At 31.2% G+C, this 19614-nt stretch overlaps 1 protein-coding gene across 1 annotated transcript in view; it reads left to right on the top strand.

The window, feature by feature from the left end:
* Positions 1–19614, top strand: part of LOC107449332 (SEC14-like protein 2) — a 29031-nt gene that overhangs the window by 4410 nt on the left and 5007 nt on the right. The window contains exons 3-10 of the mRNA XM_071183481.1: positions 356–431; positions 1573–1616; positions 4341–4406; positions 9571–9664; positions 13206–13300; positions 15146–15197; positions 15315–15341; positions 17807–17887. Of these exons, the coding sequence (XP_071039582.1) occupies positions 356–431; positions 1573–1616; positions 4341–4406; positions 9571–9664; positions 13206–13300; positions 15146–15197; positions 15315–15341; positions 17807–17887 (535 nt within the window). The remainder of the gene's footprint in view (positions 1–355; positions 432–1572; positions 1617–4340; positions 4407–9570; positions 9665–13205; positions 13301–15145; positions 15198–15314; positions 15342–17806; positions 17888–19614) is intronic.

Below are 19614 nucleotides of genomic sequence, written 5' to 3'. Positions count from 1 at the left end.
TCATTATATTAAAAAATTGAATGTATGAAGAGTTGAGATTTTATTGTTTTGTTTACTTGGACTGTAAACAAGTATTTTTTTTTTTAATTTTCCTTAATACCAATTAAATATATATTTTTCTGTTTTATATTATGACCGTCGTTGAACAGCCGATCCAATTTCGAGTTTGCGACTACTAATATTCCACTCCGTAACCTTGTCATTTTGAACCCCAATCCAGAAGACCAAGGAACTCCTGGATGAAATATTGGGAGAAATTTCACTTCGTGGAGTACTTTTTGATCGAACTAACCCAGTGTTATAGTAAAATTATAGATAATGTAGGTATTTAATATGATATAAAATTATTTTCCAGTTAAAGAGAAGAATTGAACATGAATTAACACCAACATTACTCGAAGATAAATCCTTGTACTATAGATTTTTGAAAGGTATGGCATTCAGATAAACATTCCATTTATAAGTTAAGTTCTTTTTCTATTTTACTTGAAAGTTCAAAATTACAATAAATGAATAAATAAAAAAAGCATTGAAATATTTTCTTAAACGTTAGATTCAGATTTCCAGTCTTTGACAAAAAAAATTCTTGTGTCTCTATATTTAAAAACTGTAGGATCCACTGTTTTGTTGGGCGTTCAACGTAACATTACATTTATTTTGCTGCTCAAATTGTATTAAAATTAAAAACTTGGAATAATGGAGGTGTGCAGAAAAATTCACAATTCGAAGTTGCCAGGTACACACAACAAAAATATATCATGGTCACAATACAATACATAAACAAATGACAAATCTAAGTTAGGTAAAAGAAATAAACTAGAAAGAATTATATGTCAATGAATTCAATCTGCTATACGATTCTGTATTTAATTGATGTTAATTATCATTTCAAGTAACGTAGAGAAACTTAGCTCAACTTTAATACTCCATGTTGCAGATTAAGATTAGCTGGCGCTGACTTCATAGGTCACATACGGGGTATTGACTTCTTGGGGAGCAAGTGTCCAATCAAAGAGTTAGAATTTGACACGTTGAATGTAATAAAGAAATGCGAATGGGGATGATTAGCTGTTGCCAAATATAAATAATAACATCTGACTCAAAGTTTTTAAAAATATAAAAGGTTCAAGAGAGATGATAAACGTTTCCAATTTGAACTGTTATATTATAAGGTTACTGTTACAGATTGTTAACTTCTAAATCTGCCATTAATAATTAAGGATATTTCTGTTCAAGTTTAACCATAATATAGCAAAAAAAAAGAAAAAAAGAAATACTATGATTTGCTTCCCATTAGCCCCATATGAAGGTTGCAGCAAATATGGAGAATCTTACGGTTCATCGAGCTTTAAAATTTCCTTAAGTGCAGTTTTATTATTAAAATTGAAAAAAAGCACTCTTTCATACAGTTATTATTATGCAGGACATTCACTACACACTTTTTATTTAACGCGGAATAACTTAAAGCCGTTTTAAAGGTTATATAAATCGAATAGTTCTTTAGCAAGCACAACAAGTTAAATTCAAAATGGAATATTCTTTAATTTTTGATATTGTTACTTTTATTTCCAGCTCGAGACTTCAACATTCCACATGCAGAAGCTCTAATACGGAAGGTATGAATAAAATATTATTGTTCATTAATTTTTATCATTATAATTTCAAACAGGGTTCGAAATAAGTGGTCGTCAGTCATAGTTTGCATCAAAGAATTTAAATATGTCGCCTAAAAAGTTATTCAACGTCGCCAGTTTTGGCGCTAAACTTTTAAAATACCTTTTTTAAATACATGGATTCACTCTTTTAGCCGATCTATACGACGGACGAGAAGTTTTGTCACACGCTTACGTCATCGCATTTTTGAAATTTTTAATAAGATGTTATTAGGACATGCAAATTTGAGTTATTGAAGTTATACTTCTTATGCGACTTCCAACAAGTTTGCGTTAAACGTTAAACGCTACATTTTTATTGGCCTGGAAATCACGTGGTAGGATCCAGTTTTCCCTCATTCCTTTCCATATTGTTTTGGTTCTCACTAGCATAAAAATAATAAAAGTCATAAAAGTATTGTTTTTCTATAAATATTTTTTTAGTTTGTTTTGATACACATATAATTTAATAGGGTAGTATTTTTTATTTTCAAATTTAGTGGATAACAATTGTAAAAAATGAGTGAAAACAATCCCACGGACAATGCGACGGATTTAAGGTTATGTCAAGGTACGTCTCTTGTGAATATCAATTGATTGTTAGGTTTTCTCTTCTGAAATTACATTATGACGCATTCACATACATTATTAATACAAATACATTTTCCAGGGCGAGACGATGAGGCAACCACAAGCACTTCCACTGGTTCAAGAGGTCCACGAGGGAAAAATGCACAATATTACCGTGATTACAGAGCACGGAAGCGAGCGGAGCAGGAAAAAGAGTCGTTGAATAGAACTAGTGATCCTTCTACGACTGCTGATTCTTCTACAATTAACGTCGCAGGTTACGAAGTTTAACTTCTTCCGCGCGGAGAGACTCCACGCACTATTTTTTTCATTTTTTGACGAGTTTGATTCATGACGATTCCACTGTAATTTCACGTCGTTGGATGATAATTTTTGCGGCCCTCTTCACATGCTACATACATTTTCAACAAAAAAAAGCTAAATTTGTGTATGAAATTATAGCTTCATTTATTATAAAAGTAATTCTAAGCATACATTACCTCTTGCGTTCTTAAATTTAATTGCTGCCGATAAAATCCGCTAATTTTGTCTGAGTTTTCCGTTTGAAATAGAAACAAAAAGGGAAAGGGATTTTACTGCTTTCTCTAAAAATTAAGTGACTTCGAAAATCAATTCAATGCCATTTCCCCATGAAATGCGTTAACAAGAAATGTTCTGAAATATTTTGAGAAATAGGGGAAGTGGATCTCAAAAAAAAAAGTTCATTAAATAGAAAGTTCTCTTCGTTATTTTGAAGTTATTTTACGAAGAAATTTCCAAAATGAAATTTCGTTATTTTGAAGTTATTTTACGAAAGAATTTCCGAAATGTTCTTGGTTCCGCGAAAAAAATGGTAAAATAGAAAAATTCGCAAAATGGAAGTTCGTTGAATAGAGGTCCGACTGTACTAGGAAATAAATACTTATGGTTTTACTCTTGACCGAAATGGCAAAGATCACTCCTCATGCAACAAAAAGATTTTTTTTAAGATTCGACAGACAAAATTTACAGTGAGCCACAAATGTATAAATTTCAGAACTTGCATGCCGATGCACAGTGCCTAAAAAAGCAAAGTATGCATTATGCACTTTTAGCGGGATCTTAAAACTGATCTTAAACTGAAGAAATAAAACTTTGTATAAGTTTCAAGACCATTAACTGCCTTTACTAAAATTGAACAGACAAGCAATTTGCTGAAAAAAGTTTTAATTTAAGCAGAAAAAAATTAATACTCAGATCTATGGTAATTTATTCAACTTATTATTTAATTTGGAAATTGTGTGCACCCGGATGCACTGATACATTGATGCTCGATTTACATGCTGATGGGGAGCCATGTGGTACCCATATTGAGCCGAAACAAAAAACTTTTAAAACAATATCCAGTTCCTCTGTAATTATACCAGTAGTCAATTACAGAGTGTTGAGGGGGTTCTATAAAAGCTAAATAAGTTACCATAAATTTGGGTATTAATGTTGCGTCTGCTATGCACAATGCTTTTCCTCCTAGAAAATTTCACTGTCATGCCAAGATTAAGAATACGTTATAATATTTCTACACGTTTTTTTTGATTTTGTAGGCTTTACTCATTATTATGTGTCCACTGAAATAAATGCTTTCTGGTTCACTATTTGCACAAGTAGATTGTGACTGTCATGATTTAAGAAAAATGCCTTATTTCATAGAATTTTGAATGACTTTCACCCATTGGTCTCTTAAGTATTTATGTCCTAATAGTCAGTGTGGAAGAAAAATAACACGAAATAAGTCCCAATGCCATGGTTCAATCTCAGTACAGAAAGTCCATGTGCTTTAGTGTAATTAGTATTTTTTAAATGTGTATTTTTTGCATAAGTATATCATTTCTAGACGTTATTATAGCTTTCGTGATTGAAGTGAAGCAAATTCTTTAATCGCATTTGCAATCAAAAATAAGTCACACTGTCTGGCTGTCACGAGATGAGGCTTTCTCGTCATCTCATCTCGTGATAGCTGAACAATACATCTACGCATAAGTTGCAAACAGCTCGTTATTTCAAAATTTATTTACATGGATATACTTCCGTTTTAAATTGAATAGTCCATAATATGATGTAAATTATACTCCTATCTTATAGCATATGCTTATCAGGAAGAAATTTAAAGTGGACGAGTTTATTCTTAAAGACTTCGAACCGAATCCAGTAAGTGACTCATATGTTTATCTCCAGAATTGATTAAATCCTAATTTTTTTTTAAGCACCTATTATGAAATGAAGTTAATTTGCACCATAAAACTTTTTTATTAAATAAATGGCATATAGTTTGAAAAAAAAACTTAAAGTTTTGAGCAAGAGTGGCGCTAGACTTAGCCCGATAGGGGGTCAGCAATCCCCCGACAGGGGGGCTAAGATAATTTTGAAAATAAGCAATACTTTTTAGTATACGAATAATAATTAATATGATATACAAATTTTTGTTCTGATAAAGAATTTATCATGATTCAAATATTAACAAAGGAAAAAAATAAAGGTAATATCTGAATAAATAAAATATATATGCACATCCAGCATAAGATTCTACAGTGTTCTTAATTAAATAATGTTCTACTCAAACAATGCAACTCAAACAATAAAAAATTTATGCACAACAAGAAAAAATTCCAGAGATATCCGAAGAGCAAATTAAAACCAGTTTAGATATTTTTGTAACAGAGATATTTTTTTAAAAAATTAGTATAATTAACTAATAACTAGGTATTTCAATTTTATTTTAATTTAAACATTAAATTTTTTAAAACTCGAGTATCTTAGAAACTAAATAACATGTCATCTATATTAAAACAAAACTATAATTTGATTTACTTAAACATAATGGTTTTCTCTTTTACGCTTCAGTTCCACTTATTAAGAAACTCAAGAATATTGTTAAATAATACTAACTCAATAAATAACTTGATAAATGAAATTTAAAAAAAAATTGTTCATTGGTAAATTATTTAAGATTGAGTCGATGTTAAATAGAAGTATATAGAGTAGATGTTAAATAGATAAAAGATGTTAAAATAATCAAAAACCAGTTTATTTGCAAGATGAAGCTGTTAGGAAGTGATGAAAGATAAATGTCTTCCTTATCTTTCGGTTAAAAATTAAATAGCCAATAAATAAATTTATGATTTTAAAAGTTTAATCGCTAAGACCAAAAAACCTCTAGAAGTTATTTTTTTAGGAAGAACTATAATCTGTAATTTTAATAGAAATAATTGACTGTGTATAGTTAAGATTTATAATATTTTTGGTTTCCAAATGTAATTTAATTCGAATTTTAGTTTAACCTCGAAATATTTCACGCCTTTCAATTTGCTCAAAAAGTTATAATTAATATTATTCTTAAAAGTAGTATATCAATCAGTAATAGTAGTAAAAATATTTATTTTAATAATAAAACATGATTAAATCAAATTATACAAATTTTTACACAGTTTTATTTATTTGCAAATCGCATAGCAAATTTAAACGCATATGCAATATATCCAATACATCGTCCGAAAAACTTTTCAATGAAAATTAAATTAAAAAAATTAGTGACTTTCGTTTAAATGGACGCAAATACAATGTTATGCAAAGCGAAATTATAATTTAATAAACAACAAAAGTAAATATTTGAACTAATGTTTACAAAATAAAAATAATATATATTTTGAAACCTAAGAAAGCCGATGTAAGTTTTTGAATAGTTTTTTTCCCCACATGCTATATTATTAGAAAATTGTTTCATGCAATAGCCAAAAGTTTTAACAAAACTAGGCAATTAGTCTTTCATTTTTCAACGAAAAGTTCTGAATGAATAAAATTTTACTTAAAACATGAAATTAAAAAATATTCAAATATGAAAATTTTTTATTTTTTTATACTTGCAAAGGAATTTAGTGTTTTTTTTCATAAATGTATAAATGTTTGATTTCTTTAATGGAAAATTAAATAAGTTGTTTAAGATTGAATCAGGGCAAAGAAATTTTGGTATTAATACGTTTAATACGATACAATTAATGCGTTCGCGATTTCTTTGTACTTTATATTAAATTTTAAGAAAAAAACTATTATTAGCGATTTTTGGAATAAATTTCAAACAAAATTTTACATCGATAGTAATATTTAATACTGATAGAATATAGTAACTGAAGTATAATAAACAGTGCTCAAATGAAAAACTGTATAACCCAAATAACTTATGATTCAATGAACGGGTTTTTTCGTACTAGCCTTCAATCTTAATGGTTGGAGGACGTAGCCTTAAATATGAATTAGTACAAACACTATTTTAAGATAAAAAATTCGACACAAAACTGCAATACGATAAATAATGTCCCATTAGTCATGTCAGGAGAGTAGTGTGAAGTTCTATTATAATAATAGTTCAATGATAATATCTCAGTCTCGCCATATCTCAAGAACGTTTTGCGTTTTGAGTGAATCGAAAAATATTTCATACGATGAAAAAATTTGTTCACCCAAAGGTAATGCCATGCAAAAAATATAGTTTTAAATAGTTATAAAATATTTAATATTTTTTATATTTTTATTTATAATATGCGTAAGAAAAATTTTTGAATCCTGAATTTTGAAATCTCCGTGTAGTAAATGGAGACTGATGCACGTTAAATCTGTCGAGTCACTAAGTCCACCATGTTCCCAAAACAAATCAATACCTCTGGTGGTACTGATCCAGGAGTTTCCTTGTCTTCTGGATTTTTTCAAAATTACAAGACTACGGAGTTGAACATTAGTAGTCATAAACCCAAAAATTGGGTCGGCTGTTCGACGACGGAAAAAATAAGATAGCAAGATATACAAATTCTTATATAATTTTAAATTGTAAAATGCAAAATTTGAATGAAGTCGGTTGAATAATTCGAGATAAATAAAATTTTAAGCAAACCGACTTTGTTAAAACTTGATAACTCAGAAACTAATCGATCGATTGTTCCGAAAGTTTATATTTTGAAATTAAAAGGATGAAAAAATATGTAAAACATACAATTCAATGTGTTTTACTATTATTTAATAAACTAGTGAAAAATAACAAATAATTATTTAAGTTTATTTTTGCTTAAAAATTTGTGCATAAATTAATTTTTTTAAATTTATGCAAACATTCTTCAATACACTCAAAAAGTTCTCGAGATAATGGGCAATAATCGAAGACTGAAGTTAAAATTAAAGGACCCAAACTTTCCATCTCTCTCTTTGCCATCACTTCGGACCATATCTTCCAGATTGCGGCTGTTTCCGCATTTTGAAAATTAAAAGCCTAAAACTACAAACAAACTTGTATGGCTATCCAGAACAAAATGCGCTTTAGTTTTCATTTTTGTAACAAAAATATGGTATTGACTCCTTGTACGTGAATATACGATCAAATCAAAAGTTAATCAAGGTGTTCCCTTTTTCCATTTCATACACTGCACATAAAATAAGTCAATGAGAATCTATTATGTTGATTAATAAATATTTTAAGATATTGAATACGAACAGTTTAATTGTTTTTATGAATCAATCAACAATCTTTTTACTACTAAGAAAATGATTAAAAAGAAATAATAAATTAAATCTGCCTAAAAAATTAAAAATATTTTGTTACTGTTTGTTTTTCTTTTTTTTCCGACTTTATATTTATTGCGTTGATTAAAATATAAACCTTGAATCCGAATAAGTAAATTATTTTCCTCATTTAAAAGTATTAAAAAAATGAAAAAATTAAAACTGAAATTTTTTTATTTTATTCTTATACTTTCATTTTGCTTGAAAATTTCACAAAGCAATTATGTGATCCCATAAACCATTGATAAACACATTGCATAAAAAAGAATTTGTAAAGAAGAGCAAAGAACCCTCTATAAACTTTGTCTTTCTGTCCCTCAGGCTTTTGTGAGTTATTCCCCCAGCGATTATCCCTTCCTCAGTTCTCCAGATGAAAGAATAGCAGTTTGAAAGATAAGTTTCCAAGAAAATGAAGATGTGTCAGTGGGAAAGGATTTCTAAGGGACTTCGAAAATCGTCAATTTCAACAATGTCTAATCGCATCCGGTTTAGCAATGTATGGGCAAAGTTAGAAGTAGTGCAGTGAAACTACAATTACATAGAATTTTCAATATATTTTACGAATTTTTGTTACTAATTCTTAAAAATAAATGAATAAAAAATCAATTACAAAATGTGACCAGACTATTTTCCCGACAAGACTCTAAATTTTTCCCGATGGGGGGGGGCTGGCCATGCCCGATAGGGGTGAAATTGCCCCCCCTGACCCCCTACTAACGCCGCCCTTGGTTTTGAGGATTTTTGGACAGTCTCAGGAGTGGTGAATCAGTTGTAGTTTTTGTGTTTACTGTATCGTGCTGATCAAAAAAAGTTGATATTTGACTGAATTTTTTTTAAAGAAGGTGAATTTTGTCAAATTTCATCTTTTTATAAATACATGGTATTATAAGGTAAGTTTAGATTCAGATTTGTAGAATGGCAAGCGAAAACGAAAATAACTTTTAAATTTTAAGGATAACTTACAAAAGAAAAGCTCTCTTTGTTTATTTTTTATGTCATTTATGTCATGAGATCCCAGACTATTACACTGCCCATGACAACTTTATGTCGATTGTTTGATTTTGTGATGAGGGTCGTAATTAGAGACGTACCCGGAAAAAATTAAAAATGTTTTACAGATAATGCAGGTTCCGGGTACCTGTAGCATAGAGTTTATAATTAATTTTGGGTTAATGCCTGGTAGGTAGGGAGTTGGGCGCATGTCCCACAGGTCGTGACTTAGATCCCCGCCGACCGAAGACTATCCGTGTTGCAAATGGGGACTGGTGCACGTTGGATCTGTCGGGTCAAAAAAGTTATCATAACAAATCACTCATCTGGGAGTACCGAATTGGAGATTGATCCGTTCTCTGAAGATCAGATCGTTCTCTGGTTCAGGTCAGAACGATTTATAAATGAATGAATGGGTAAATGAATGAATGTATGAATGGCTCCTTTCTATAAACGGGCAGTGACATGCGTGAGGCTAAAGTTGCATTCTTGACTGCAAGATGGCGCCACCGAAAAACAAGAAACGCACTCTCTACCTTAAAGTCACTTTGTTTCACCAAGCAGGCTTGCTGTATTGGCAAGTGGCATTAGAAACAACAACAGCAATATAATTATTTTTTCATTTGATGTACTTATGTTTTCAACAACATTCATCTGTTTACCCTACACGTTCAATAATTCCTTTTTTTGCCAAGCGAATTTGTTTTTCTTTAGGAATATATTAAAATAAATCAATCCATTCATTTATGATAAAGGAATTTTTATTTCCACATTACAGATTTTAAAGGAATATTTATCTTCAAGCTTTGTGGGTTATGATAAAGAAGGATCGGTAGTGCGGTATGCAGATGCTGGAAACATGGACACGAAAGGTAAGAAATAATCTAATCTAATCTATCTACAAATATGCCGCATGCCTTAAAAAATCAAATACCCTTACTTAAAACTATGCAATAAGCTAAAATGATAACATATAAAACTCATTATTAAATGTTATGTTTAACAAGTCTTCCCTTTAATATACAGGGCGAGTCTGAACAAGACTGTAAAACATTACCGGATGATAGAACTCAACTACACGAGCAATATTCGTCATAGAATGTATGATCGAAAAACAAACTGTGAGAAGTTAAAAGCTACTGTCACGTTTATAGAATGAGCGCAAGAATGGGAAGAGATGTTTCAGAAAACTTTTTATTCTTGGGAATATGATTGATGTACAGCGCGCATAGAAGAAAAGGGTCCACCTTGAATAACTTTTGATCTAATGATTAGATATACGCATTTTAGGAAAGCATTTTTATTGGTTCGAGGGGATGACTTCAAACATGCTAATTAACTAGTGTAATGCTAATATGCTAGTTAGTAATACAGTCAAACCCCGCTATAGTGAACGCGGCTTATAGTGAACTCCCGGATATAGTGAACGAAATGCTCGGTCCCGTGCCTTGCTATACACGTATAATGTTATTTTTAGTGGATATAGTGAACCAAAAAAGTGAGGAAGTTGGATATAATGAACTTTTTTCTGTCTTCGACTGATTCCCCCCCCATTTTACTTTGTAATAATTTTGAAATTTCTACTTCAAAATAAATACATATACTGATTTTTAAAACCGTCTATAGAAACTACTTTTACGTGCTCGAATGCAGGTTAGACAGGTTTAAAAAGCGGAATAACAGAAATTCAGGAAAAATTATCTGAGAGTCGGGAAGTGTTTCCATATCTGATGTTGAGGATTGCTCATCAGCTAAAGATGACTAATTTTTATTTATACGCAAGACGAAGAGTGATGAAAAATAACACATTTTTTACTACTACGTAATATTTTTCAGTCATTTATATGAATATAATGTAATAAAAGGGAGGAGTTTGGGAACCATTAGTGAAATTGTTTGCGTAATGGATATAGTGAACTCCCGGCTATAGTGAACCGAAATTTCGGTCCATTGAAAGTTCACTATAGCGGGGTTTGACTGTAGTTATAATTATTAGTAATAGTAATAGTTAATTAGCAAATGGCTAATTAACTAGTATTAATTTTTCGAGCTTTCTGTGACAAAACTCTGGAGCACTAAAATCTTTCTGCTATATATTTTCTATGATAACAAGGATGTTTGTTACTAATTTAAAGTAACAAAATCGCCGTGTTTACAAAAACGAAATTTTTTTTTTAAAATTGAATATGTAATATTCTTTTGATTCAAATATTATGGACGATATTCTCTCATTTTTTTTGGGGGGGGGAAGCGTTAATTATTTCCTTTATCGCATTTTGCAAATCATCATTACATTAAAAAAATAATTTAATGTCATGAAATCTGTAGCAGTAATTAACGAAAAACAAATCGACGACAAAATCACGCGAATCGGACTCTTCAGAAAGGGATTACTCAAATGCATGCTTCATTTTAAGATTTGATTGTTGTAACAAATAATACCGCATAAAAAATTTATTGAGCAGTTCCAGGGAAATCAAATTTTAAGGAAGTCGAATATTTAAAATTCGATTTCTCAAGAGCTGTTCAACCGATTTCGCACAAATTTTGTATTTTGCAGTGTAAAATTATGTACTTTAAAATTATATGAAAAATTGAATACCTTAAAAAGCAAAATTTTTCAAATATTTTTAAATAAAATAAGAAAAATTATAAATATTTACTTAGATTTTTTTTCTGCCCTGAATTATCTTCGGAACCATTTGAGAACAAGAAACAAACCATTTTGAGAATGTGAAAATTGCTAAAAACGTATGCAGATTCTGAATTGAGTGGAAACCTTTGTTTCACCTTCCGAACCCCATGGATCTCATTAAATGTGACATTTTTCTATGGGGTAACCATATATCACTAGTTTATAGTTGTCTGTGAATACATCATATGATCTGAAAGCGGGGATCGTCAACGCGTTGGTAAATATTAAATGTACACACGGCATCTAGGATGGCGTTGATCGCCATTACTAATATTTTAGTGGTAGTTTTAGTATCATCATTGATTTTTGGCCGTTACATATACATCTTAATTTGGATGCAATTGAATGATAATTGTAAACGAATCTAATTTACAATTACAGAAAAAGACAGAAAGGTTTAAATTTATTTGTATTAATAAAACAGATTTTCTTTCAGCTATAGGAACTTACAGAATTACCGTAAAGAATATTAATCTTACTTTTAAATACTATAATTATGATGTTTTAATTCAAAATATTTCAAAACGTTCAACTAGTCCGGCAGATATTGAAGCCTACATAAACAGGTTTATGCGGTGAAATTTAGGATTTCTTTTCCAAAGCAGATGACAGCACTTATAAAAAGTTTTTTTTGCTCATTGAATATCTTTTTTTTTCATTGTTCAAGCTTTTCAAATAGGGGTCAGCACTTGAGTTATTTATAATATTTTCTTACTGATTTGAAGATTTATATTTTATTTTGATTTGGTTATTCTAACTGTAACTATTTTTATTTATAAGTGGGCGTTTCATTTTGAACTCTTACTATGTGTACTGTTAACTAGTGTTTGCTGGTTCATTATTTTTCTGTGCTTTTCAATTCTTGTAATGATTTTCCTTTATTTGTCTATCCATTATGGGGCCTCGGGGCACTGTCAGTTTTGGTTTTTCCACTGACAACAGAAAGGCTCCTGTGTGTTGTCAGGCAGTGTGTCCCCTGAAGAAGCGCTGTCTTGCTAAGACACATATCTTTTATTTCATTGCTTTTCATTTCTTTTTCCAGCTTTAAAGTTTTTGTTTGAAAATCTAAAATGGTAATTGTCTCAGAGAAATAAATAAAATCGTTTAAGAAAAATAGATTTATTAAATATTGAAAACGGCCATAATTCAAAAATAATAAAGAAATGAAATCCCTTAAAGGGATCAAGATAAAACATTCTCATACATCGAGATTTTAGTTAGCATGAATTTTCAGTTAAGATTCATATTCAACTTTTGGAACTGGGAGGCCCAAAAGGACACCCCTTTTAGCCAAAAATTGGAAATTGAAAGTGAATGAATTTGTTCCCAGCGGACAGTTAGGAGCATGGCGAAAGAGATCCAAGGTTGGCGAATTATCGAAAAATAACATAGCCAAAAATAAAGCCAGCTCCCCCATAATCCATATTACGTTTGAAAATACTTTGGCGATCACAAATCGCCAACAAGACTGTGAGAATTAGTTTAACCATGTAACTGAAACATATTTGTGGTAAAGAAGTTAATAATAAAGAGTTATAAATGGATTTTTTGTTTTTGATTAGGTGCGACAGGGAAATAATGAGTCTACATTAGAATTGAAATAAAAAGTTTGGCGTTACTTGATCGATAAGAAAAGAATAAAATATTTTATGTTCGCTTTTTTATAAAAATTAACAAAAAATAAACATTTTTTACAAAAAGTGTCCTCATTAATGCAGGTCTTTTTTCCATGTTCACTTTTGAGGAAATAGCCCAGTATGTTGCATATTACTTCTTAAGTGATGTTGATCGACTTACAGAACAAAGCAAAAAGGTAAGTGATTGTAATTTGACATTCGTAGAATTAATTTAGAAACTCTAATAGCTTTTGTAAATCAAATGTGCAAAGATGTTATAAAATAATTAAATTCATTTATAAACTTAAAAATGATATTGCAAATAACAATTTATACGATTTTTAAACTTTAGGAAATTGTCAGCTCTTTAAGCCCTAATATACACAATGTGTTTTGTGATTTTCAGTATTATTGGAGAATATTTCGTCAGATCACAAAAATAAAGATATCTTTAATAACTTTTGTTTTAATAATCGGATTTATACACACTAAGTGCCGATTATAATAGCTCCTAAAGAAAACCGTAATTATGCTAATGAATTAGTCCTAACTATTAATTGAGCTAAAGGAACAGACACAAATACGTTAATTTTCTGAATAAACATACATTTTATTCAAAGAATCTTGAGTTTTAACAATCAAAATAAAGGGAATATTTTTATTTCATAAGCCTCATTAAATTTTGAGCTTACAACTTCCAATGCTCAACTCCCTAGTCTTGTAATTTTGAACGCAATCCAAAAGACTCGGGACCTCTTGGATCACGTATTGGGGGAAATTTGCCTTCAAGGAGGAATTTTTGATGGAACTTATCTGCATTTGTGCTATACGGAGAGAAAAACCATGAAAATCTCACATGGTTAGCCTGACGACAAGGAGACTCTATCCCATGATTCGTCTACCACGGAGGATATATTACGTAGGCACCGTGGTTTGTGATAGCCGAGAGAAGAATACGTATCGACTAACCATTCGAACCCAGGTCATCTCATTAGGAGCCGAGTACTCTATCCCCTAAGCCATCAATACTCAAATATGAGGTATAGCCGCAAATCCGAAAACTTAGTCCTAATAATTAACAATGAGAGATTTTTTACGTAAGCACTGTGAGGCAATGGTTACACTGAGATTATTTTACGTAAGCACTGTGGTTTGAGATAGCCGAGTGCGGAATTCGTACCCACCAGCCATTCGAACCCGGATCATCTCATTAAGAGGCGAGAGCGCTGTCCCCTAAGCCACCACGGCTGAAATAGTCCCTGAATATGAGGTATAGCCGAAAATCAGAAAACTTGGTGTTTAGTTTTGGCAGGAGAGCAGGCAAAAGTTCACCTATCAATGTTAATTTTAATTTCTGCGTAGCCATATCACGGGGAAAATATTTTTTGCACACAATTACAAAATTCGATTCTCCCAAGATAATTCCATTTTAAAAACAATTTTAATTTTTTTTAATTATTGTATAAAAATAGAAAAAAACTTTTAAAGTTTACAAATTTACACACCATTTGAACTGTGCCATTTTGATTAACAAAATACAAAATTTCAGCTCAAGCAGTTGGATTGTTTCCAAAAAATCAAATTTTAAATGTGTATCATTTATAAAATTTGGCAATATTCGATCGAATCTGCCCACAAATTTCTGTATTTTGCCAATTCGAATAACATAGTTTGAAATCATGAAAAATGTTTGTGGTAAATGTCTACTATCACGGTTGAATATTACTACACGTATATATAATTAACCATTCTTAAGGCGAATAGAATTTCTCAAGCGTTTTTTGATAAATCTAATGTAAAACTTACGAAAAGAGCAACCAATAATAAAAAAAGTATCTTTTACATGCCAATTTATATTGGTAGTTTGTAGCAGGGATCAAAAAACGTATTCTGTCGGTTTAGGGAGTTCATATCCAAAAAATGTATTGATTATAAAACTTGGCGATTATTTTGGTGCTGGTACCAATGCTGAAATTTTTTCCAATGTTTGATTTTTTAAGTAAAATCGTCTCGTATTTAGTTATGAAGTATATTAATTTCAGTTGGGAAAACCTGTAATACAATTTACATGGATTATGAATCTTGAAAATCTCATTTTATTTTCAATAACTTATAAGAAAGATAAATTCGTATTTAGTTATGAAGTATATTTATTTCGGTTGGGAAAAGCTGTAACACAATTTACATGGATTATGAATCATGAAAATCTCAGTTTATTTTCAGTCACTTATAAGAAAGGTAAATTCTTATTTAGTTATGAAGTATATTCATTTCAGTTGTTTTATGATTATTTTTTGATATTACGATCTTCAATAGAATTAAATTTGAATGATTTTAGCATGCTTTATTCTCTATCAGAGTTAGATGATATGAAAAACTTTCCGTGAATACAAAATCTTAGTAAAAAATCTTTCCGCACGCATTGATTAACTCTTGTAACTAGTTTTAACTCTTTCGTTGCCAAATACCTGAAAACAACGAACAGAACAACAACCAGAATAAAATTGTTTGAAAACAACGAAAATTTGCAAAAATATTTAATTTTTATAGAACTCTATATTGAACTCTCTTATAGAACTTTATATAATTTGTACAGAACTCTCTATTCATACCACAAAGATAAATTTGGTAAAAAATCAAAAAAACTGAAATAGAATCCCAATAACGTTATATGCTATAACACACTTTAAATAATTGAAAAAATATCTGAAATTTGAGCAAGAAATAAAATTTTGTAGGTCACATGTGGGGGTATCCGTGATCTTCTTGAAGTACAAGTACCCAATTGTAAGTTCCAAGCCAATTAAAAAAATTCAATTTTTCATATAGCTCGACTGAACAAACAAATATTTTGAAATAATTTTTGAGTCGGGGGCTAAATTTATGTCCAAATTTCAGAATGATAAAAACAATCGTTCCTGAGATAGAATTAGTTACACACTGACAGACAAACTCCTCATTTTATTATTAATATAAATATTACGCTCATCTCATGAGTTGTGAAGTTACGAGATAGATACTGATAATGAACGAGGAAAATTAATACTTATCGTGAAAGTTATCTGAACCGTGACTATTACAAACCCAGAAATACTTTTTGAGTTTCCACTATTCACAAAACGATCTCGATCTTGAGATCAATTTATGTTATTGAGTTATTTGAAGTCATAGAACTCGATTCCACAGTTTTAAGAATTGCGTAACTTCTAACTTAAATTTTGCGTCGGAGAAGTAGTGAGGTGGCAACTTCTTAGAAAATATAGTGTAACAAAGAGAACTTCATTTTAATACATTTAATATTCACTCATTTGATACGCTCTAATAGGAATATAATTTCTCCTTTGTTTAATAGAAATAGAAATTGTCTTGGTTATGCACTTTAATTTTCTATCTTAGAATTTTTTTAGGGGGAGGAGGAAGGAAGAGTCCAAAATCTCTCAGACATCCCCGAGTCGGATTTGTATTCAACTGAGCGGATTTGCCAATTTGTTGACGGCAGTTTTTTGGCAAGGTTTTTTTAATGAGTGAAAGGTTTTTTTTAATGAATTAAGAATGGAATTTGGAACACTCTGCACGAAAAACGTTTCTTCGAATTCTTAAGTTTCAGCTGATACTGTTAGGACTTCTTTCTTCTATTGTTCTCACACGTTGATTTTGAATTAGGAATTGTCATGGCCAGCTAATTGCGTTTAATTTTCAATCTTGAATTTTTTAGGGGGGGGGGTGGATAATCCGGAGCCCTCATACTCCACTAAAATGTATTCAACAAACTGGAATTTCTAGTTCATTGACGCCATTTTTTTTGGCAAGGTACTTCAAGGAACGATAATGATTACGAACACTCTGCATAAGAAATGTTTCTTCCAAAAAAAAACTCTTTTTTTAATATTTCCAGTCAACCCATTTGCAAGTAAAAGCAATGTATGTTAGTTCTATCACATTTATATAAATATGAGTTCAGTTGATAGAGTTAGGTTGCTTGAGAGATTCAGATGACACCATTTGGGCAATATCCTCAGATGTGCATACTACTAAATTAAGTAAAATTAATAAATCGTTTCATAAATTGTACAGTGAGCATGAAATAAATATAACACTTAAATGACTATTGCTCTAATCAAGTTCTTATGCACTAAGAAACAACATTTATTGGTTTGAAGGCTTGACCTAATATATAATTTGAGAAATGAAAATTTAAAAATATGGCCTTTTTGCAATTTTATTACTCAATTTATTCAGGCAAACAACGAGACAGTTTTACAGATGAGTAAGTTTTACAATTGCGCTCGAAATGTTTGTGATTATTAAAGACATGCGGAAAAATACTTTAAAAGTGAAAATGATATTAAGGAGCTCAAATTTTTACCATTCTCCCAGCTAAACCCTAGCGGCTATATTACTCAGAAGGAGTTTGCTTTCTCTTGTTTTAAGATCCAATGAGTTATTCAAACCCGATGAAAAACTTGGCTTGTTTATTCATTTTACATTATTGTATCTGTTTTTTTTTAACTTAAAATATAGTCTGAATTCTTTATTTGCATATTTTATGTCAATCCTTTGAAGCCATGAGATTGGCTGTTAGTTCGTAAGAATTCGATCATTTGCTCAAAAGTTATTCAAGTGTTCCGTTTTTTATTTCGCACACTATACCCTGTTAAATCTACACATTTTGTTCATTTCGTTCATTTTGTTCTTTTTTTAAGCGATTCAATATTATTACGAAGGGGCTCTCTTATATCAAGTCATGTTTCCAGAAAGAGTAAAAGCATTTTATTTTATAAATGGTGAGTGTGCTATTTTAATTTATATACTGTTTAACTGAATAATTATACGCCAGATATCTAGAGCACAGTCTATGACTGTGGTTAACTGTTTCAAGTAGAGAGAAATATTCAGTTCTAATTTTGATTAGGATTAGCATTAGAAGCACTAAAATCCCTTTTCAATTTAATGCGTTTTGTTCCCATAGCTGTTTGTTTTCTTTTTGCTCCCATATCTGAAGACAGTAAGGCTGCAAGAATTTTCCGGTTAGATAGACAATGCTCGTTTACTAAAAAAATAATTTTTAAATAAATTATTTAGAAAATTCAACCATGTGGTTGATGAAATTTTGAAACAAAACCATGGAACAAATTATTCAATCGTCAGTTTGAGAAGTTTAATAAAATAGTCATGATTTATTATTAGGAATTGATTTTCTGCAGTCTTATTAGTTTCTAAAGACCTTTTCTTTTTATTTTAGTTTTTAAAGATATTTTCTTTTCGAAGCTATACGATACACTATATGAAAAAAGTATCTGGACACCGAGATTGAGCGGAGCATGTTTTCACGGTTTGGCCTGGGTCCCTTAGTTCCTGAGATGACAGTCTTAACATTCTCGAATGCGCTGTTCCATCAAATGTATTAACAGCTCTATTCATACACCAAGATCTGCTTTGACGATACGGGTGTTCAAGAAATAGACTGGTGATCAAATTAGTCAAATTAGGTTCAAATCAGATTAGGTCAAATTAGGAGAGTTAGATTAGAGAGTCAAATTAGGCTAATCAATTTGTATGGTAAATGGAGTTTTCATCTAAAGCGGCTTGGACTGGGATACTATTTCAGAGTTAAAGGCTAGGCGTCAGGTCTGACAGCACTTTTTCTGATAGTGTCTTAGTGATTTTGAATTCCACATTAACGTGAAGTCCCCAGAGGTTTCGGAAACGTCCACTTTTTGTTGGCTTATATAACCGTCATTTAACAGCCGATCCAATTTTTTGGGCTTACAACTACTACTGATATTCAATTCCGTAACCTTGTAATTTGGAACCGCAACCCAGAAGAAAAGGGAACTCCTCGATCAAGTGGTAGAAATTTCGCTTAGCGGAGGACTTTTTTTTTTATGGAACTTACCGGCATTTGCGCTACATAGAGAGGAAAAGGTTAGGCTTTCACGGTTAGTCTGACGGCAAGGGGACTCTAACCCATGATCCGACAAACACTGAGAATATTTTACGTCCGCATTGGTCGGCGCAAGCAGTATGCGAAATTCGTATCGACCAGCAGCGATACGAACTCGGTTCATCTCATTGGAAGGCGAACACTCTATCCCCTGAGCCATTACGACCCTGTTGGATTTTATTTTATTTTATAACCGTCGTTGAACAGCCGACAGAATATTCTTCGGTTTACTAAGAACCCATTCCAGAAGACAAGGGAACTCCTGGATAAGGTATCGGAAGGAATTTGCTTTCCTGGAGTCCTTTTTTGAAGGAACTAACCCGCAGTTACTTTTCAGCCGAGGAAAACCTCCCACGATTCGCTTGATGGCAAAGGGACTCTAACCCATGATCCATCTACCCCTGAGGATATTTTACGTCAGCACTGTGGCCAGTGCTAGTCGGATGCGGAATTCGTATTGACCATCCATCGCTGAGGTTCGAACCCGGTTCACCTCATTGGAAGGTGAACACTCTATCTGAGTCATCACGGCTCTCATTGTTGGATTGTTGGATAGCGTCATACGGA

Source organism: Parasteatoda tepidariorum, chromosome 7 (genome assembly GCF_043381705.1).
Source record: "Parasteatoda tepidariorum isolate YZ-2023 chromosome 7, CAS_Ptep_4.0, whole genome shotgun sequence".
NCBI classification, from domain to species: domain Eukaryota; kingdom Metazoa; phylum Arthropoda; class Arachnida; order Araneae; family Theridiidae; genus Parasteatoda; species Parasteatoda tepidariorum.
This window is presented reverse-complemented; position numbering and strand designations above follow the sequence as displayed.